We start from the raw sequence: 22038 nt of genomic DNA, 5'->3' as shown, positions 1-22038 counted from the left end.
CTGTTAGTCCTATCCCCAGCATGATTAGTGAGATGAGCGGGCAAAAGAAGAATTTACTACGAAGCCGAGCACCCGCATTAGGATGAAGTTGTGAAAAAGGAAAAACACCCTCATCAAAAACAACATCCCGAGAAATATAAACACGGCCAGTGGATATGTCCAAGCACTTATAACCTTTATGCATAGAACTGTACCCAAGAAAGGTACATTGTTTAGAGCGAAACTGGAGTTTGTGTTTATTGTAGGGACGAAGATTAGGCCAACACGCACATCCAAACACTCTAAGTAAAGAATAATTTGGTTTCTCCTTAAATAACTGTGTGAAGGGAGAGGAAAAATCAAGGACACGAGTAGGAGTACGGTTGATAAGATATGTAGCTGTTAAAAAGACTTCATCCCAAAATTTGAGAGGCATAGAGGCTTGTGCAAGAAGAGATAGACCAACCTCAACAATGTGTCGGTGTTTGCGTTCAGCAGAACCATTCTGTTGATGGGCATGAGGACAAGATACATGATGCGTGATTCCAACTTGTTGAAAATAAGAGTTTAATTTTTGGTATTCACCACCCCTGTCAGATTGCACAGCAAGAATTTTTCGATCAAAAAGGCGTTCAACTAGTTGTTGAAATTTAAGGAACACATCATACACATCAAACTTATGCTTAAGAAGAAAAATCCACATAAATTTACTATAATCGTCAATGAAGCTGACATAATACTGATAGCGACCAACCGAAGTAGGCGCAGGACCCCATACATCCGAAAAAATAAGTTGGAGAGGCAAAGTGGAAACACTATCAGACTTAGGATAGGGTAACTGACAACTTTTTGCTTGTTGACAAGCATCACAAATAGACTCACTAGACTCAGGTATGAAGGATAAGTTGTAATCTCTAAGGACTCGATTAACAATGACCGAGGAAGGGTGCCCCAAATGGTGATGCCATCTGGTGGTCGAGGGCTTGCTGATGTGGTGAACTTGAGAAAAAGTCGGAAGAGGATAGAGCCCGTCTCGACATCTACCTCGAATAAGAGGATTCTTGGTGTCCTTGTCCTTAATACAAAAATAGGTGGGATGAAATTCAAGGAATACATCATTATCAGAAGTGAACTGATGTACTGAAAGAAGATTTTTATTTGCAGAAGGAACATGCAGGACATTACTGATGGAAAAATCACGTTTGGGGGTATGAATAACAGTATTACCAATATGACTTATGCTCATACCTTTGCCGTTGGCAGCTTGAATCTGATCATTACCAGCGTACCGTTCATGTGCAGAAAGCTTCTCTAACTCATTCTTATCAGTGGCGCCCGAATCAAAATACCAATTTGTATCAACTCCATACGACGGAGCAGCAGAGGAAGCAGACTTTTGGGAGCCCGATTGTTTAGGACCACCATAACCAGCACTAGGAGGAACAAACTTTTTGTTGAAGCGATACCAGCAATGATGAATAGTATGGCCATAGCGTTCACAAAGTTGACACCAGGGCCCGTCATCCTAATCCTCAGAATTGTGACGATACTCTTGGCGGTTTCCAAAGCCACGGCCAGAATTAGATGTGCCACGTCCAGGGCCTCGGCCACGGCCACGACCACGGCCTCGACCACGAGAAGCAGTATTGACTGAGGAATAGATGCGCCCTCCATCTTGGTTCTGTTGGAGCAGACGAGCTTCATAGGAGAGCAATTGACCATATAGATCGGTCAAGCTGAGATTGTCTTTGACGGACATAGAGGATACAAAAGGGTTGTAATCTGCATCTAGACCGTTCAGGATGTAATCAATGACATCATCATCATCAAGCTTCTTGCCAGCAGCAGCCATCTCATCAGCGAGCCCTTTCATCTTAGTGTAGTAAGCCGACGCAGATTGATCTCCCTTCTTCTCCCTGGAGAGCTGAGATTTGATCTGAAGAATGCGTGACTTGGCTTGGGATGAAAACATCTCCAAAACAGCTTTCCAAACCTCCGAAGCATGCTCAAGAGAGGAGACCTGAACTAGAATCTCCCTTGTCATGGACGACAGAAGGTAGGACAATACTTGTTGGTCTTGTGCAATCCATTGCACATAGGCTGGATTCTCCACCTTTTCTTCAGTGTTGTCAGCTTTCTTGACTGTGATCATAGGCGCAGGTTCCACAGATGATCCATCAAGAAGGCCAACAAGTCGTGCACCTCGCAAGGCAGGCAACACCTGGGCTCGCCACACCAGGAAATTTCCCCGGTTGAGTTTCTCAGAAACCGGGATTGAGAAATTTGCCGAAGCCGAGCTCGTCGAAGCCATGTAGGTCGTCGACGGGAAAAAAAACGCTAATTGGTAGCTAGATGTATTTAGGAGAAGGAGGCTCTTAATACCATGTAAAATATGTTGGAACGGCTTAGCCCCAATGAGGACTCCCGTGTTCATTATATATCCCAGAGATCAAGTCTGGGTAGGACAAGGTACAAGAGATACAAGCATCGGACTCTAAGTCCTAGTCATACACGATGACACACCCAATCCTAATACATGTGTGCTTCTACAGCGGGAAACTAATACAAAGGGTTTTCTGAAACATTTTGCGTGAAGAGAGAAGGCACAGGCGCACACGTGATGACATGCCTCCACGCATCTGTAGCTGCATACAGGGTACTGTAGCAGCTAGCCGCTAGCAGCTAGCAGCAGTACTGCTACGTTCCTAGTAGTACCTGTGTCTTGTCTTGGATTGTTTGCCGAAGAGATGTCAGGCATCTGGCCCCCGTGTTGCCATGCCATGTCGACATGTTCCGGAATCGGGACTAGGTCATGTCCAGCCATGCGGAATTTTTTTTATTTTTATATTTTTTTTCGTCGATTTATCAAAAATATATGTGGGTATAATTTTTTTTCAAAAATATCACCATGCCGCCGGATCAATTGGCGGTAAGGAGGTACCGCCGTTTGATCCGGCGGTACCTTCCATGGGCCGTGCGCCGAGGGAAGATACCGCCGGATCAAACGGCGGTACCTCCTTACCGCCAATTGATCCGGCGGTAAGTACTACCGCCGCGCTGTAGCCCGGCTATAGCCGGCTGCTACAGCCGGCTGTAGCGTGCAGTGCCCTACCGCCGTTTTAAACGGCGGTAGGTGTCCCATTTTTTTAATTGTTTTATAAGCTTTCACTGCTATAAATATTTGTATAATTATTTTAAAGATTATCTCAACTGTAATTATTATCTTTACATTTAGAGATATTTCAGAAAATAATAGAGATAGCGGAGGTTGGGGAAATATTTTTTAAAAATTTATACAAATTAGATTTAACTCTAATAATCTGTGAAAATATATTTTCATGAGATATTCATGAGTTTCAATTACTATTTCGATGTCTTGTCATCTTGCATCAGATTCTTCTGCACCCCCCTATAATTAAAAATATGGGAGTACTTACCGCCGTTTCAAACGGCGATAGACATGCGTGAACCATGCCTATAGACCAAATATCTCCATCTATAAATAAAACATCGCCCCATCTCATATGAAGTCAGTAGCCATCTCATACTGAGTCTTTAGCCATCCACGCACGGCCACCATGTCTTCCTCTGGTTCTACCTACATTCCGTGGAACAAAATTAGAGAACATGTGCCTCAAGGAGTGTAGGTTCCAATGTGCTTCTGCGGTTCGTTTTGCAAGCTGATGGAGTCCAAAGTTTTGGGCGATGACTTCGGCAGGAGGTTCTTCATGTGTGAGAACTACGAGTTCGATCCGCCAAAGCGCTACGGCAAGGACAAAGCGAAGGTATCACCTCGCACTATCTAGTTTGCGCCTTCGGAGTTCAGTATGTTAATTCTAACTTGGCTTGGAAATAGAGTCCACCACCTCTTTGTGATTTCATACAGTGGCTGGACACGGAGCAATCGACCGAAGCTAAGGAACACGTTGAGCGCCAAGCAAGGTGGGCTGCGGAAAGGTGGCAGCGAATGCTGCAAGAGGAAAAAATGGAGGAGAAGCGCAAGAAAGATAAAGAAGAGATCGAAAAAAGGTTCGCAAAAGTTGAACGTCGGCAGGCGGAGGAGCGTGAAGCTGATAGGGAGAGGAAGCGAGAGAGGGCCCGTCGTGCGAAGGAGGCGGGACCCGAGGCTATTAGGAAGGGGAAGTATCCTCGGTGCACTCAGTAGTTGACTATCATGTAATGTTCGAATTTCATATTCCCTAAGGCATGTTAGGTCTAGATGGAACACGACGTTAGCGTGTTCCATGTACATGCCAGTGCAATTGTTATTGTAATTTCAATCTCAAATTAATCGGCATTGTGTAATTTGTACTAGCTGCAATTAAATTATTCAGAAGCATTGCCCTACAAATAAACTTTTCAGACCGACGCGATAACAACTCCGTTGGCATATATCGGCCAGTGCAGACAATAAAAACAATAAAAACAATCACCGTTCAAACATTGAACACAAATTAAATAGTGGTCCACACAATTCAAAGCACAGAACACATGACATGGCATGTCAGGACCTGTTGCAAACTACGGTAATGAGGTCCAATACTAAAACTAACATGCCTTAGGTAATTCGAACAAACGTTACATTATTTATTCAGATGGAGCAGTACAACATCAATCATTCACGGGCAGTACCCTTATCACGTCCCGCGATGTCTGGTTTTGCACGCTCGCCTTTGCGTAAATCTTCATTCACCTTCTTTAACCACTCCATATATCGCTGATCACGATGGGTGATCCACGTGTCAATCCACTCATGGAAATGACACCAATGAGTATGCATGTCATCACCAGCGTACTTTTGCAAACAAGAAACGATTCAAAATTAATAAAAATAATAAAAGCATATTTACAAATTAATCTATACCTGTGATGTTGCACCTTTTTTTTGGACTTCGTCGATATTCTTGCAACACCAATATCTCTGGCCAAAAGTCTCGTAATCACGAGATATGTTCGGAACACAACGCATTTGGCAATAGCAATCTGGTGGCTCTATACCTTTCGGCCATACCTTGCAATCTGTAATACATCTGTTGGGATCGTTAGGAGAGGGTCCTAAATTAGCCTCCATTTCCCGACGGAAAGCTGCCCGGGAGAATGAGGAGCTCATAGCTGTTTGGTTGGGCTAATTAAAAAAGTGGAAACTGAATTGCAAGTCTGTGCTCTCAGAAACCACAAGGTGCTCTTTTATAGACGCATGGCTGCTTACATGTCCAAGCACATTGAACACAGATATTATCTCTCACTGCTCCATAGTCGTCCACGGTTCTGCACTCGCACGCTCCACAGTGCGCACTCATTCCACTAAAAACAACAACAGGACCTCTCACTGCTCGTACCATCAGCACTCGCACGCTCCACAGCGTTCACTGCTACCATTTTAAACACGGATTATTGCATCGACCTACTCATCGCATCGCCCACTTTAAGATCGTCGTACTGTCACTGCATCGACCTACTCGTGATTATTGCACTGCCCTGACACATCCCATCGCCCGGAACACTACACGGTACCGGCGTAATCGTCACAATGTTAACCATAGGAATTACATCATAATACAACGATAATGAAACACACAGCAGAAATGCAGTGGCATGGCAGAACCCGTTGGAACTACGGTAAACAGATTTTGATCTAAGCTAACATGCCTTAGGTAATTTAAAAAAAAACCCAACAAATACAACGATGCAACATGTCACTTGGACTAGGTAGTCCTAATATCCGTACCCCCACGTAGCAAACTGCGTTGAGCCTTCTCCGCAGTATCCACCCATTGCAGGTTGCGCAGGCGGTGGTGCCGGAGGGCCAGGGCCCTTGTTCTTGTGACAAGGGCAGTTGCAGTAAGGAATAGTGCATGGTTCATCTTGTGAAGGGGCAGCATTGCTGTTATCATCATCTTCGCCGTCTTTGTTACTCTCGCTTACTTCCTCGTAATGGTTCACCTTGCACTCCAGATCAAATATCTTAATCTGGAGGTACTCGATGAACTCCTGAACAGAATCAATTGGTGCAGGATCGACCCACCTGGTAAACCCACAGTTGTCTGGAGCATCTGAAGACTACAAAACAAATTTCATGTAAGATGTCTCAATGAATAAAGAAATAAAACAACCGAGCATTACCCATGCGTGAGGGCATTTGAAGAAACGCCGACCGCCATCCATCCCGTCGGTGCACATCTGCACTAAGCAGTCCTCACCATGTCTGCATTTTGGCCACGTTTCTCTACGGTTATCGTATTGTCGAAGAGGAGTTTCATTGGTAAATTCACTCTTGTGTTGTGGCGGAAACTCAAACACTGGTTCTGGAAAGGAATCGGGTCCAAGAGGCCCCTCCCATATTATGGGGTCTCCCTTTCTTCCCCCTTTTCCTTTGCCAAAACCGTAGTAATTCTTCCCGCTGGACCCAGCTCCAGACATCGGGTATACAATGAGCTTTGGTGTTTGAGTGCTGCTGGGAGCTCACAACCTTGTGAGTATTTATAGGCGGACAAATGTCTGATACCCGGAGTGTGGAGTGTAAATGCACATGAAAAGCCTACTGTATTCGCACGCTCCACAGCGCTCACTCGTACCACTTTAAACACGGACACGACCTCTCGTTGCTCTTGATTTGTACCCTCGCACGCTCAACACCGCTCACTGCTCCCACTTTAAACAACGACACGACATCTCACTGGTCATGACTTCAGCACTTTCACGTTCCACAGCGCTCACTCGTGATTATTGCACTGCCCCGACATTTCCAATCGCACGAAACACTGCACGACACCGGCCTACTCATCATAATGGTACGCAATGGACACATCGAATCATAGTCTGCACATGCATACATAAGATAGTATGACAGAACAAATTAATTAACAAGCTACAACCTGTAAACTAGATGCGTCCGCGCTTGCCCCCTCTCCTCCTGCCACGTCGCTCTGCAGCCTGACCCGCCCTAGTGTGGTGCTGTGAGTACGTCAGTGGCTCCGGCGGGATGGTCTGGCGAGTGGACCGACGACCCTGCTCAGGAACAGGCGTCTGTTCCACCTGACTGTAGTCCTGCGTCGCAAGTGGGGCACCCCCCAGCTGTGAAGTGCCGACGACCTCCTGCGTCGGTGCAGAAGAGAAGAACGTGTTCACCCACTCCATCTGCGAGAGGTCGTCTACCTCCTGAATCTCGTCATCGTCGTCTGTCCCTCCCACCTGCCGGTACTCTGATTCACAAACTTCAATCCATCAATATTCAATTAAAAATGCACTTGTTACCGCCTATTAACAACTGGTCTTAGACGTACCTAAATCGTGTATTGGACGACGAAGAGACGAAGATCCAGCGCCGTAGGGATCCAGCGACGAGCCGGGCGCTACACGAATAAGAAGTACAAATTAATAAATAAAGTTTTACATGATATGGTATTGTAAGTGACATGAGGTTGGAGTATGATTTACCTGCCGAGTACAAAAGTGCCGGTCGCGGCACGTACGTGGGCCGAACTGCAGAACCCGAAGGTGTCGTCATCGTTTGAGGTGGCGGTGGCGGTGGCGGTGGCGGTGGACCTGACTGTGCCGCGGGTGCAGACCGTCGTGACGATGGATCGGTCACAGGAACCGGCCCCGAACTGCGAGGTGGGAGGAAGGTGTCGTCGTCACGACAGGTCACGGCTCGTCGGAATCGCTTGCACATATCGACGATCTTCTGCAGTGTGCTCTGGTGCTGGGCGGGCGTCATGTCATGGTACTGGCCCATACTCGACGAAGCCTCGGACTCAATCGCTCGTATGACATCGTACTGTACAGAGAAAGTAGTAACATCATATGCAACCAGTTTTTTTACTGCAAATTCAATCAGAGAAACGTACCGCTATGGCGAAGTTCTGATCTCGAACTACGGGGTACGTCTCCGACACCCTTGCGGCCTCGATCGGAGCCTCTGGTGGAACGTGCACGACACGTGTGCGCGTCCTCGGCAGGTACCACCGTAGGTAGTCCGCGAACGCCTCGTCGCTGTGCGGCCGATCCTCGAAAACGACGTCGTCGAGGGCCGCGGCCCAAGAGTCGACGTAAGGACGGACCTTGTCGGCCCACCGCGAGCCTGGTGGCTGACCCTGCCGTGTCCACCTATAATAGAAAGTTTGAGCGATTCAATGCTATATGGTAGGTTAAAAAATGAATAATTATTAACAAAACTATTTATTCGGTACCTGTGGACGTGGGCCTCCACTGAGTGCACAATCGGGACCGGGGTCTGCTGGTAGAGACCGAACTGCCTCATAACCCGGTCAACGTGGTACTCCTCGACGTGGATGTCGTAAAGGATCGGCTTCCTCGTCATCCAGTACTCGTGATCTCGCAGGCATAAGGACGAAAGACCGCTCGGTGCCCGGGCGTAAATGTCGGCTGCAGTGTACGGAGTCCACCTCACGTCCGTGTCCACAAGAGCGTCAAACTGACCAACGAAGTCGTGGTACGACTTCCTCGTCTGCACGCCGACCCAAGAAGGCTGCACAATGAAAAAAAGTTAACCAATAAATCGTACATTTGTGCACGCATGTAACAATAAGTAAAACAAACGATGTTACGTACCCTCCTGAGGCACCACAACGAACCCATCGTAGGTCTGTCGACGTCGTCGTGGTCTGCGGACAGCTGGACGTACGACTCGAAGTTCATCTCTGGCCTACCGACGGGAAAGCGCTCGTAAGACCAGAGCTGTAACAGTAGAGGACACCCAACAAAAATGGGCTCCTCTGCTGAGACCTTCGTCACGCCCGTGCAAAGACCCCTGTAACTCGCAGCCAAAACAGCAGAACCCCAGCTGAACTGTGGCATCTCGTGAAGTGGAGCGTCAGCTATCGACCTCGCCAAAGGAATGAGCTGTTTGGGGCACGAGTCACCCTGCGAGCTGCAGAACATGACCCAGCCGAACAGCCACAGTAAGTACGCCTCGAAGTGTCTGGCAACCGTAAAGTCGTCTGCGTCTGCCCTCATGTAGTCCGCCTTCAAAATTGGTACGAGTCGTCAATGCAAATACGTATCAATATAAGTACGGAAAGAATTTACATTTATGTACTCACACTTAACTGTAGAAGCCACCTCTTTGTCGGTCCGTGTGCGTGGTTCGCAGGCAAGGGCCGGTACGGCAACGCTAGCTCGTTGCGCTGAACCCCGGCGAACCGAGCCAAAAGGTCGTCGCGCCACGAGAGTCCCACGTCCTCTGCACCCACAGCTCGTCCAGCACACGGCAAGCCTAGAAGCATCGCCACGTCCTGAAGAGTAGGGGTCATCTCACCAACCGGTAGGTGAAACGTGTGCGTCTCCGGACGCCAACGGTCGAGAAGTGCCGCGAGGAGGGACATGTCGAACTGGAACCGTGGAGCCCTGTCCCTAGGTTGACGTGCAGGGTCGGCCATATCTCCCTCCACAAGTCGTGCAATCGGGAGAAGACCTGAAGCGCGTAACCTGCATCGCGAAAATGAAAATCAAGTTAGAACAAACGGTTAAGGAAACAACTAAAATATGTGACAAATGTATTCCGTACCTAGGAACCCAGCGACGGTGTATCGGCATCGTCGACATGGGCACACGAGCCCGAAACGTCCCTAAGCTGATGCCACGGACCGCAGACATGTACGACCGGTGGCGCTTGTCGACAAGAGCATCTAGCAACTCAGGGGTAGCTCCTTCCTCGTGCGCCATACCTGTATAATGAGAACACAAATAACAATATTAAGCATAATAACATTAATGTAAAAAAATACTAAATAAAATTTCAGAACATAAATTAAGTAATACAACAAATTTTTAATAAAATACTAAATAAAACATAACGTAATAACTTATAAATGATGCACAACAAATTACATATTATATAACTTCAAATTCCAATTACAGCAATAAAGTTGAACACGTACGAATGACACTCAGTTTACGACATATTAGTTCTTAATATTACATAATTTAACATCGAACATTATTGAATAGCGAATGACACAAATGACAATCGTCATCGATCAAATAAGGCCATCGTTGTTAGGACGGCGGCCACGATTTTGAGCAGCTTCAGATGGGCCCGCTCCATCTGTGCGGCCACCATAACTCAATGCTGTACAATACTTGTACGTATGACCCGTCTCATGGCACTTCGAGCAGAGGCGGACATCTCGACCAGCCTCCGAGCGATCCATGTTATTTCTAATGCGTTTCTTCTTGCGTCGGCCCACCCCTTGAAACATTTCTAGATCTAGATCTGGAATGTAAGTTGCATTGTGTCCAGGATCAGTTATGAAGTCTCCAAGGATGCGAAACCCATATATCTCGTGCCTCCAAGTCATCCAAATAGTTTCCTTCATGAAATAATTTGAGACATACATACGAGCCTGTAGTCCACCAGCTTCAAAACATGCAGCAATGACATGTGTGCACGGCAGGTGCAGCAGCTTTGGCTTATGACATGAGCAAATACAAGCATCAGGACGGAGAACACACTCCTGCACATGCTTCTCACGCCGGCCCCCCATTCGGCCTTTGTCCCTACACATCACCTCGTACCGACGTTCCATAGAGCCAACTGGAGTCACCCGATGTAAACGGGCCTTTTTGAAAGCTTTCTCCATATGCTCTGTAACCTTGTATCCGTAAATTTTGCGATTATCGAGCATATCTTTCTGTGCCACAGCGTAACGATCCCTGAAGTACTCGCAAGTGCGATACAAGAAGAACTCCACGATCCCAACAAGTGGCAATGATCTTACACCACGCAGCACCCAATTGTATACCTCGGCTAGGTTCGTAGTCATTAAACCGTACCTAGCACCTCCTTCATCAAACAGTAAAGCCCATTTCTCTTTTGGTTCGTGCTCAATCCACTCAGAGAATGTCTTAATTGCCTTTCTCCTTTTGCGCCTGACATTCGGACCGTCCAAGCCCACATCTTCAAGCGAGACCAGGTCGTCGTCCTCTGTATTGACAGATCTCCTCGCTAGCTCCGCCGTTTGCTTTTTTGTTAGCTCATCCAATTTTTTCCATAGGAAGTTGAATTTCCTTTCCTGATTCTGGCTGCATAACCGCTTGAATAGCTTCATAAGGATTTTGTTCTTGAACTGGGTATGAAAATTTGCCCCCATATGCCTCATGCACCACCTACTCTTTAGGTCCGGCCAAAGTGCAGTCCTACTACGCTCAGTAGAACCATTCTGTATGTCATCAATTGCTTGTAATATTCCCTTGTGCCGATCATGAATCAAACACACGTTCTCTACATCTTTAACAATCATCTGCTTCACCCTCTGTAAAAACCAATACCAAGTATCCCCTGATTCTTTCTCCACAAAGGCAATTGCCAAAGGCAACAATTGTCTGTTACCATCAGCTGCAACAGCTGTGAGGATTGTGCCTTTATACCTTCCTGTCAAAAATGTCCCATCTATACAAATGACTGGCCGGCAGTGCGGAAACGCCTCAATGCAAGCGCCCAAGGCCAAGAACGACCGTTGGAGTACCTGCTTTCCAGGCTTCTGGGCACATGGATACGTTTTCAAGTCGTAGTAGCTACCAGGATTTCTAAGACATATAGTGTGCAGCAATGCCGGTATATTATGATACGAAGCTTCATACGTCCCCCACCTCATCTGCAACGCTTTCTGTTTCGCTCTGTAAGCTTTGTTGTAGCTAATTTTATATTTAAACTCCTCCTCAACAGCACAAATGATTGACTTAGGTTCATAACTAGGATTGTCCACGATCAAAGGGTACATGTAGTTAGCTATGAAACCTGCACTGAGGTTGCGGTGCTGTGGTTCTAATTGCTCAAGCAGGCATGTGTGCTCCACAATTTTTTTAACCTCCCAGAAATCCTGCCACTTGCCCATAGAAGCATACACCCTGAAAGGACATTCGCTTCTCACACAACGCACGTCATATGTTCTCGGACTGCTCTTGAGAACTTTGAACTGTCTTTGCAAAGAGAGAGTCGACCAACGTTTTATAGCTTCCTTCATGTTGTCACTGTTAGCATACATCGAACCGATGCATACCTCATTTTGTCTGTACTCCCAAGACACCGCTTCACCTTCATTTACACTTAATTTTGAAAATTCATAACCGGACCAATTGTGTGGGACATGATCATCTTCGTCGTCATCATCATCATCATCCGAGGAGTCATCATTCATTGCATTGTGCTGTTCTTCACTCTCCCTCTGAAACTCTTCAACTATCTCTGGAATGTTTTCCCCTTCATCAGCCTGACCAGTTGCTTGACGAGGTTCGTGTGCGGCATGTCTATCATCTTCTAAAATCTCAAGTTCACCATCTTCTTCATGAGATTCATGCATCGTCTCAGTTTCTTCGGAAACTATATCTCCCTGGCCTTCATGATCCCCGCCCGCTTCAGTTCTAAAACTAATCTTCTCGAATGCTTGAACAAACAACACAAGCGGTAAGCCTCGGCTACTACTTATATTGACATAGTTCCTCCAGTTTTGCGTCCCTTCAAGCGGCAATAGCTCCAAAAATACTGGTTCCCTTCGACTAACCACTGCCATGACAGAGATCTCATGTTCATCTCGACTAAGGCCGAAAGTTTTAAATAGCCAATTGGATATTGAAATCCAAGTCCTCTCTCTAGCTCGGGGTATTTTTTTTGTGATCGAGCTAAACTCTGACAAATCTACCCCTTCAGGACCATATCTAACTTCTCCAGACCCATAGAACACTTGAAAATACAAATCATCTGACATGCCTGCCAATATTTACGACAATAATTACTCTTCCTTAGATTTTAATTAACGCTAAAAAATTATTCTGCTATTTTTGCATATATCTTAATTATTTCTTTACAATTTTTATTACTGACAACAATTTCTATTTTTCTGTAATATAATATTAATTTTTATGCGACAAATATGTCTGTTTGAACTCATTAATATTTTCAATTATATTCGTATGTAAACTAATATTTTTAATTACATGTTCTACGATTTTATAAACTAATAATTTCTACATATAAACTAATATTTGTACATATAAAAAAATAATTTCTACAAATCAAACTATACTCAAATAATTACACGCTAAAAACTATTTCTACACATAAAAGTATATTCAAAAACACTAATATTTCTAATTCTAATATACAAACTATTATTAATAAAATTAAAATTGTACCTTGAGCGGGCGACGGCGTCGCGGGCGGAGCGCTGCGAGCGCCGGCGCGCGTGCGGGAGCCGCGCACGCGGCGGGCGGGCGGGGGCGCGGCTGGAGCGGGCGGCGTCGCGGGCGGAGCGGGCGGCGGCGCGGCCGGGCGGCGTGGCGGGTGGAGCGGGCGGGCGGCGTGGCGGGCGGAGGGCGGAGGGCGCGGGCGGCGGCGCTGGGGGAGCGGGGCGCGTTTTAAGGGGCGGACCTTACCGCCGGTTCAACCGGCGGTAGGTGCTTACCGCCGGATGATCCGGCGGTAGGTTCCACATACCGCCGGTTGAACCGGCGGTATGTCTCGGCCCACCACGGCCCACAGCGGACCCATCCTACCGCCGGTTCATCCGGCGGTAACAACCTTCCGCCGGACGAACCGGCGGCTGGGTGACATTTTTGAAAAAAAAACAAGACATATATTTTTGAAAAATCGAAAAAAAATAAAAATAAAAATAAAAAAAACTCAGCCGTGCGTTCTTGCCCTTGGGCAGGCGATCCCCTCCACTCCAGCCCTGCGGCTGCGGGCTTACTGGCCGCTGGGCTGTCCCCTTTCTCTTCCACGCTGAGCTCTGGTGGGCTTTTGCTGGATTTTAGTTGACAGAATCACATGATCTTCCTTCCACTCCCCCCCCCCCCCCACCCATTTCAGTCAGCACAGTCATGGTCCATTGGTCATGGACCTTGTACATGGAGGAAAATGGTCAGGATGGGGTTCTCATCAGTTGATTCAGTTCCACGCGGCGCCACAGGCCTTAATATGATCCAACGGAAAACAACCACCTACACTAGGCCACAGTACTCAGAATCTCAGATAAATGGAGTTCATAGCCATGCCCAAGCAGCCAGTCATTGGCACACTTGAGTCCTTGAGCAGAATGGCCAAGACTAGAGGAGCACTTTGGGTAAGGGGGTGTTTAGTTGATGAAAATTTTTGGTACAAAGATCACATCAAATGTTTCACCAGATGTCGGGAAAGATTTTCGGACACTAATTAAAAAACTAATTTCAGAACTCACTTAAAAACGCGAGACGAATCTTTTGAGGCATTTAACCGCATCATTAGCACATGTGGGGTTACTGTAGCAATTATGGCTAATTATGCACTAATTAGGCTCGAAAAATTCGTCTCGTCGTGTACATCTAAACTGTGCAATTAGTTTTATTTTTTTAACTACATTTAATGCTCCATGCATGTGTCTAAAAGTGAGGCAAAAAATTTTGGGTGAAATTTTTTTATAACTAAACGGGCTCTAAATGCCACGACAGAGAAGGGTCAACATGGTACTCCCACGAGTCCCACCCCAACCCTCCAACTGCGTCATAAACTACATTCATCAACATTGGTTACGATTGAAAAGACTGCATTGCCAATCATGGCGCCACGGCACAAGTGACCTGCCATGGAATCTTGCACACGACATGGCGAAGACTCCTTTCACTCTTCCAGTGCAGAAAGCTACGAAAACCCCAATCACACGTTAATCAGGCGACCAGCGAGTACATGTGACAAGGATCTCAAAAAATTATACCATGCTTCAGTGCAAAAGCAAAATATTTACATCTATACATCGTGTTACTGCAGTCTTTCAGACAAATTGTACTCACCAGTCTCCAGCATGTACGAAGTAAGCGGTATTGTATAGTGTACCATGACCAGTGGTCCAGCGCTAATGGGCGACGTTTTATACAGAAGAGTAGGGCAATGTACAGGTGCGCCGGCCTACTACTCCCTGGGTATCCACCGGCTCCACCAGATGCTTTTGCGCTGGCTGGTGAGCTCGTCCATGCTCTCTTTGATCGTTGTCACGATCTTCCTCTGCACGCGCAGCACAGAGGCCAGCACGTTCCGCTGGGCGCTGACTTTCTTTGGCTTTATTTCCTACACGGAAAGAGAGAAACACACACGCACACAAGTGGTGAGCCTTTGGTGTTGTCCTGACAGATCATATGTTTGTTTATCCCTGGAATCAGCATTCAGATAACGAAATGAAACCCTGCATCCTAAGTTCTAACTGCTGCAACAAGTCAACAACTCCTAGTATCTCAAAGACTCAAACCTTTGCGTGCTCTACGTAAGACTAGTGATTTCAAATGAAAGGCTCGTTTGTCTGCAAACTGCTGCAATAAATAAACAACTCCAATACGTTTTGAAAATGAAGTGCTGTGGTGAACTCCCCCACATTTTGACCTTCAAAAAAACACTCAAGTACGTATTTCAAAGTAATCTTTGTGTGGTCTACGCACTGGTTAATTATGCTACCATACTGCATCAAAAAGGTACAAAGGTAAGGCAACCATACATACCCTAAGCTCTTGAAGCTGTGCTTCTGTAAATCCTCCCACATCTTCAGTTCCTGACCTTGCCATGAGGCCGACAACCCATCGAGCTGCTTCACTGTAGTCCTTCTGGGTTGCCCGGAACAGTTGCAGTTGTATGTTTTGCATGACAGAGAGGCCAAGAAGCCCTTCACGGTTGAAGTATGGGTGTGCCAACGCGGCCTTAGCACTAATCCTTTGCCGCGCTTTGTACCGGACCATCGATGTGAGGAGTTCCCATCCAATGCCATTGTCTAGATCCATGATGTCAAAGCCCCTCCGAAGCTCAGCGCTCGCTCGTGGTTCCACCAGATTCCTCCAAGCTTCTAAGTCGTAATCACACCTCTTCAGTTGGCGGTTGAATTGTATAAGGCTGCTGTCAGTTCGTAAAGAAGGAAATGCCTGCAAAAGAATGTTGGGTTAAAAAGATGAGTGTGGAGATGTAGCCAGCTGCAGAGCATATTCCACGTATATTAAGAAAAATTGTTGAGATTGTAGGCTGGTGGAGCTTGAAAAGGAGGTTGAATGAAGAGAAGAAAACACAAATGCAATAGAACAATGTCACATGACCATATGTTAGGTCACGACAAAAAGTAACTCCGATGTCAATAAAATATAACTCTGATCTCATACGTTAATAAATACAAGTGTGTTCATAACAATCAGATGAGCACATTCCACCATCTTGCATTGCAGTACTAATTAACACGATCATTGTAGCAAGCAAGTGCTAGCTAAAACCTGGATGGTGTTTTGACAAGAGACAGAGTAGAAGAGTCTATCCAAGCAGCAGTGTAATGCAGAGGGAAGATTAGCATTATGAGGTTCAAACCAACGAACAAGAAGAATGACACCGAGACTAGCACTCTCTCGAAAAACAGCCTCCCATCCGCGTCGCTCCCCTGGGGCGGCTCGGGCGGAACCAGCCCACCCCCCCCCCCCCCAGGCTGCGCCCCTGCCCGTCTCGCCGCCGCCTGAGCGGCCGCCGGAAGCCCGTGCGGCTGCAAGGAAGGCGGCGGCGGGGCTCCTCCTTCCCCTGCGTCCTCTCCTTCCCTCTCTCTCGCCCTCTCTTGGTAGCTCGTCGTCCATGGCGGTGGTGGCCGCTCCGCCGCTCCGCGGCCTGATCCGCGCCCTACGCCGCCGGATCCGTGCCCTGCACCGCCGGATCTACCTCCTCGGGCCTCGGCGCGAAGGGGGGCGGCGGCGGCGGTGCCCGCGTGGCGTGCGTGGCGGGGCGCGGTGGCGACGCCGGCCGCGGCCTGTGAAGCGGCGGTGGCGGCTCCTTCCGGGGCCGGCCCGCATCGTGGAGCGGCGGCGGCGGCTCCCGCGGCTGTTTGGGGTCGGCGATGCTGGCGGCACCGGCGTCCGGTGCACGGCGGCGCTGGCGTTCAGTGCGCGGCGGCGACGCCGGCCGCGGCCTTTGTGCCGTGACTTGGATGGCTGCACCTTCCGTGCGGCAGCTCCGGCGGCGTTTGGTCAACCTGCACTGCGTTGTGTCGGCGGCACCGTGGTGGTGTGTGCCGAGAGCGGTTTGCTCGAGCGTTTGCCAGCGTCGCGCAGTGGCGTCGTTGGCTGCGACCGTGCGATGGTTCAACATTTACACCATGTGGTGGGGCTGATGACGCCGGCCGTCTCTTTTCATCGCGGTATCGATGCGGGTGAAAACCCATCCCTTCTTGGGACGGCATCAATGGCCCCATCGGCGTCATTTCTTTCCTGAAGGCGATGTCGAGCATGTCTGGCTCTGACCTAACTCATGTCCGGCATGGAGGCTTTCTCGGCGTTGGCGGCTTCCGAAAGGGCTTTCTTCTCTTTTTTTTTCCTTTCTCTGTTCCTTAGGGTAGTGTTGGCTCGTGTCGATGTCTCAATCCGACCGGGTAGATTTCGTGGCGGCTCGGGTCGATGCCCCAATCCGACCGGGCGGAGTGTAAGTTGTGGTGGCTCATGTCGATGTCCCAATCCGACCGGGCGAAGTGTAGGTAGTGGTGGCTCGGGTCGAGGTCCCAATCCGACCAGCCAGAGTTGAGTGAGTTCCGGTTGATGTCCCAATCCAACCGACCGGTGTTGTAGTGTTAGGTTTTGTAGTTACGTTTGTGCGGTTTTTGGGCCCGGTTTACCTATAAACAAGGTCAATTCTCTTCTCCTTATTAATATATGCCGAACCGCAAGGTTCTGAATCTTTCAAAAAAAAAAAACGAACAAGAAGAATCACAGTAGTCTGCGGAGAATTGAAAAATGACAGCTTTAGATCGTTTCATGTTTCCTAGTTGTGTGCTCTAAGATGTACCTGCGTGTAGCATGCCATGTAAATTTGTACTAATTTTTAATACATATACCTACAAGTATATGCTAATATGTTTGTTCACTATAATTACTTACCATCTGTAAGAATATGAGGCCCAAGCTATATATGTCAAATCTGTCAGGAAGATTCAGCTGTAAAAGGTAAATATTACTGCATCAGCTCAAAGCAGTTATGTTGGTTGGATCCATTTTTCAGAGGACTGACATGAAAAAAAAATCAGTTTGAAGTATACCTGCCACAGGACTGGAGACAAAGTTGTTGCAACTGGAACAGAAGGAGCGGATGGTGTTTGTGTGCTCATGATATATTGCTCTGGTGCAGCATACCTGCAAAGTATTGGTAAAGCTTCAACAACCTTTGTAGTGAAACCATTAGCACAAACAGCTTTGCCAGGTGAAATGTTTGAGTACCTTCATAATAATGAAGGTAGTTGCAAGTACCTTGGATCCAAAAGGAACTCTTTGGGAATGTAGTTGATGCCTACTCTTAAGTCAGCTGCTGCTCCAAGATCGATAATTTTGAAGGTTCTCGATCCTATCAGAGCAAAAAAAAAAAAGAGGAAAATCAGAGCAGATATTTTGCCATAAAATTAAAAGCAAATTGAGGTTTTGTTATCACCCTCTGAAAATATCACATTTTGAGGTTTTATGTCTCTGTGAACAATCCCCGTCGAATGAAGTCCATCAAGAGCAAATAAGAGTTGTCTCATTACTGTTTGAATGATCTTATTCTCTCTTGCTATTCCCTTTGGCAAGTCCTGGACATCACCAAGAATCTTCGTCTCCACCTGATTGACAAAAAAAAATCACATCTGTTAATTAGATAATGGCTACTCCATGCTACTGTAAATTTGTTATGGCTTATGTTCACTCAAAAGCTGAAAAATCACATGACATATTTAATTCATCTCATCAACAACAGATGAGTATAAAATGGTACACAATCTACCATGCTATGAGAATGTTGACTTAACAAAAGGAAGACATGTCTACCTATCTGTTGATCCTAATAAGCTGAAGTTCATATTTATAGCACTAAACTACCATAATTCCAAACAAATAGAACTGATCAACACATAAAGTTGACTGGAACTGGTTAATCAACTTAATCATTCTAGTTCGACTCAGCAAGTCAACGCAGCCACAAGAAAGTACAGCTGAGAAGATCTCACATAGCACCAAACTAGTGAATGGTGACCATCAGTTAAATTAACTGCATATCAGTCAAAGAAGCAAACATCACGACAAACCTGAGAAAAACTGGTTCAACTAGAGTTTATGTAACCAAGCATACTTAAGACACTATCTTTCAAGCCAGATGGCAGAACTTACATTATAAGGGAATTCCTTGCTTTGCATGAGATCATAAAGTGTATCCTCGCCTTCAAAACGCCAAATAAGCCAATATTCTTCAGCCCCCTTCCCTTTCGCTTTGCTCTAAAAGGCAACATGCAACCAGTTTCAGGAATCAGTCAAATTCTATTAAAGAAAGCCAAAGCCGTCTTTGGACGTATCTTATGTTAAGACAGGAGAAGAGACTGGGAGAACCCCAAATAATAAAAAAAACTGAACACAAGCATATAATTGAGTCAGTAAATATACCTCGCGAAATCCATAAAGAAAATCCGCACAACTACTAGCACAAGCCCTCCTGACACGCTCATTCATCCAAATCTCAACTGCACCATACTCTGTTGCCTTCTTCACAACCACATCCCCTTGCTTCAAGGTGAACAAAACAAGTTAGTTTTAGATATCCATTGGTGACAGCTTTGTTTCACAAACTTTCCAGGTTTTAGATATCCTGAAATCTTCAGTCCAACATTATCAGTAATCTCTGCGAGTGATTCACATATAGTATAACAACCACTAGAGCAGTGCACAGTTTGCTCCAGTGGCCACAATATTGAACGTATACCTAAAAAAAAAATCACTTCCCTCAGGAGCACAATTCACCGATCATTCCTGATGTTAAATCCAGCATGCACACTGAACATGCCCAGGTTCTAAGCATTTCAATACCCTGCTATTCCACTTTGTCGTCCAAGCCAATGAGCAAGTATCGATTGGCAACCAGAATTGAAGCCTTTACATGCGGATGCAACATTAGCCTTTACCTTCTCCGCGGCTTCGGGGTTCGCGAGTGACGCCTTGCACACAACCCCGAACGCGCCCTCCCCAAGCTTCTTCCCGAGCACGAAGTCGTCCTGCCCGAGCATCAAGTCAGCACAAATGGTGGCTGTAGAGGACATAGGTTTCGGAACTAAAGCGCGAACACACCTTGCGGAAGGTAGGGCGGAAGAGGCGCTCGGCGAAGGCGAGCACGAACATGTCGAAGAACCCCGGCGCCACGCCGGGTGTGGCCCAAAGGTACGATACGGCGGCGAGAGCAAGCGCGACGCCGGGGGCCGTGATGGTGAGCCCGTCGTTGTGGGGCAGCGTGCTGCGGTAGATGACGTCGCCGCACTGCATGACGGTGCAGGGGAGCCCCACGCCCACCGCCTCCACCAGCTGCCGCCCCAGCGCCGTCGCGACGCCGCCGAGCTCCGCTGTCACCGGCCGGAACGACACGGCGGCGGGGCTCGCCGGCCGCCGGCGCCGGCGCCGGAGGAGCGTGTCGTGGGCGGGGAGGAAGGAGGTGGAGAGGCCAAGGCCACTACCGGCCATTTCGGATTTTTCTTTTTTCCTTTTTTCGCGGTTCGAAAATGCGGCTCGAGCCATTTATTCCCCCGCGAGTTTGAATTATCGTTCGCGAGATAATTCAAGCGTGCGGGATGGATGAGTTCGACGCGTGGCGTCGGGCCCACTTGTCTGTGGCTGAATGTGCGTGTGGCCCGGGCGCTTGCAGCTGCTCCAGTGCAAATGAAATATAACAAGTTTAGCTGTCAAATAGCACCATGTTTTTTAATAAAATAAATCATATGATTTAGCTCAAGTTCCATAAAATTCGGATAAAAAATTTGCATTTCAAACGAGGCTTAATCAAAAGCATATGCTTATACGCTTGCGATTATGCTTTCAAATTCAAGTTTACTTATGTGTGTCGAAAATACGGAAACGAGGAAGGCATAATTTGTGGATATGAGAAGAGAGACGTGGAGTGGGAGCATCGGATGCTTCCATGAGCTAGTGGCTAGGATCATCTCTCGCTCCGCCCTGTCTCAGGCTCTCGGGCTACCTCTCCGAAAGAAGACACGGTGGTCAATTCTTGGGCAGCGACTGGACTCCGTTGTAGGACTACTGGTAGTAGTCGAGCTCGACAGTGAAAAAAATCTATCGGCCCGGCCGGCGCAAACTGTAGCGGTCACGTACACGTACTCACACCACTACTGTTGACTGGTGTCGCCACGTGCATCAACTTATTCGAATATACTTCGGATAAAAAAACAGAATTTTATTCGAATACTGGACCAAAGTGGGGTTTCCATGGCCCATGGGCCAGCCAACTACTGTTCTGATGTTAGCGGGCCATTGAATGATCAGAGTTCTCAATGTGGGCCTTTAGAGACTGGTGAGCCCAACACAATGTTCAACAGAACTCTCTCTCTTCGCGACCGTGCCTCTTCGCGACCGTGCTCAGTTTTTATAAAAATAAATAAAAAAGTACAACAAACGGGTTGGGTTCAGAGTTATGAAACTAACCCGGTGTAGCAAAAAACTTATTTACATAGCTGTCAATGCACGACCAGGCCATCTCCCTAGAACAGAGATCAAAGGTACAAGACAACTAAACCCACTCTGAGCCCAAGCCACTATCCCACTCTGAGCCCAAGCCACTATCTCATCTATGACCCAAACTCCCAAAGTAGAGCTTCAGGTACGGATCTACTGCAACCATTAAAAACTCTGTTATTTCTCTCCTTTCGGATCATCCAACAAACTAGGATTACCACCGAATCGAAACACTGTGTTCATCCTTTTGAATGGTCTTCCTTGCGCCAGTCCACCAGGCGACCAACCACTAATCCTGAACGGAAGGAGCAATAGAGTTCCACCCAAGCTTGGGGAACAAACAGAACCAAAGTTCTCTAGAGTATAGGCATTGAACAAGCAAAATGGTCCATCGTCTCAGATACTTGTGCACAAATGGCACACAAATCATCATCCTGTAATCCATGCCTTTTCCGTCGAGCCGCTGTCCAGCACCTATCATGTAAATCCAGCCAAAGGAAAAATTTGCACTTAGACAGTGCACGCGTCTTACGGATCAACCTAGCCCCTTCAATAGGATGCTGCCCGATGAAGAGTGACTGATAGGGAGGT

At 47.2% G+C, this 22038-nt stretch overlaps 2 protein-coding genes and 1 non-coding gene across 4 annotated transcripts; all 3 read right to left on the bottom strand.

The window, feature by feature from the left end:
* Positions 1-1676: 1676 nt before the first annotated feature.
* Positions 1677-1813, bottom strand: LOC120668262. Its single transcript, XR_005672357.1, has one exon. It is a non-coding gene; the product is annotated as a small nucleolar RNA Z247 (small nucleolar RNA).
* Positions 1814-3499: 1686 nt separating this feature from the next.
* LOC120667621 (serine/threonine-protein phosphatase 7 long form homolog) lies at positions 3500-10484 on the bottom strand. The gene is made up of 10 exons (XM_039947661.1): positions 10430-10484; positions 9506-9665; positions 9132-9426; positions 8551-8796; positions 8169-8467; positions 7827-8085; positions 7417-7756; positions 7263-7331; positions 7015-7181; positions 3500-3577 (listed from the first exon to the last, which is right to left on the bottom strand). Exons 1-10 carry the CDS (start codon positions 10482-10484, stop codon positions 3500-3502), a joined length of 1968 nt encoding a protein of 655 aa, XP_039803595.1.
* Positions 10485-14612: 4128 nt separating this feature from the next.
* LOC120664744 (serine/threonine-protein kinase STN7, chloroplastic-like) lies at positions 14613-20484 on the bottom strand. 2 transcript variants are annotated; one of them, XM_039944060.1, is made up of 11 exons: positions 20056-20479; positions 19893-19982; positions 19378-19497; positions 19108-19212; positions 18395-18563; positions 18217-18310; positions 18009-18102; positions 17851-17907; positions 15460-15873; positions 14834-15034; positions 14658-14779 (listed from the first exon to the last, which is right to left on the bottom strand). In XM_039944060.1, exons 1-10 carry the CDS (start codon positions 20440-20442, stop codon positions 14879-14881), a joined length of 1686 nt encoding a protein of 561 aa, XP_039799994.1. In that variant the 5' UTR covers positions 20443-20479; the 3' UTR covers positions 14658-14779; positions 14834-14878. The 2 variants fall into 2 exon arrangements, with proteins under 2 accessions (XP_039799993.1, XP_039799994.1); XM_039944059.1 differs by having other exon boundaries at positions 14613-15034; positions 20056-20484.
* Positions 20485-22038: the final 1554 nt, after the last annotated feature.

Source organism: Panicum virgatum, chromosome 3N (assembly GCF_016808335.1).
Source record: "Panicum virgatum strain AP13 chromosome 3N, P.virgatum_v5, whole genome shotgun sequence".
Lineage (NCBI taxonomy): Eukaryota > Viridiplantae > Streptophyta > Magnoliopsida > Poales > Poaceae > Panicum > Panicum virgatum.
Note: the sequence above shows the minus strand (reverse complement) of the source record. Positions and strands in the feature narration are given on the sequence as shown.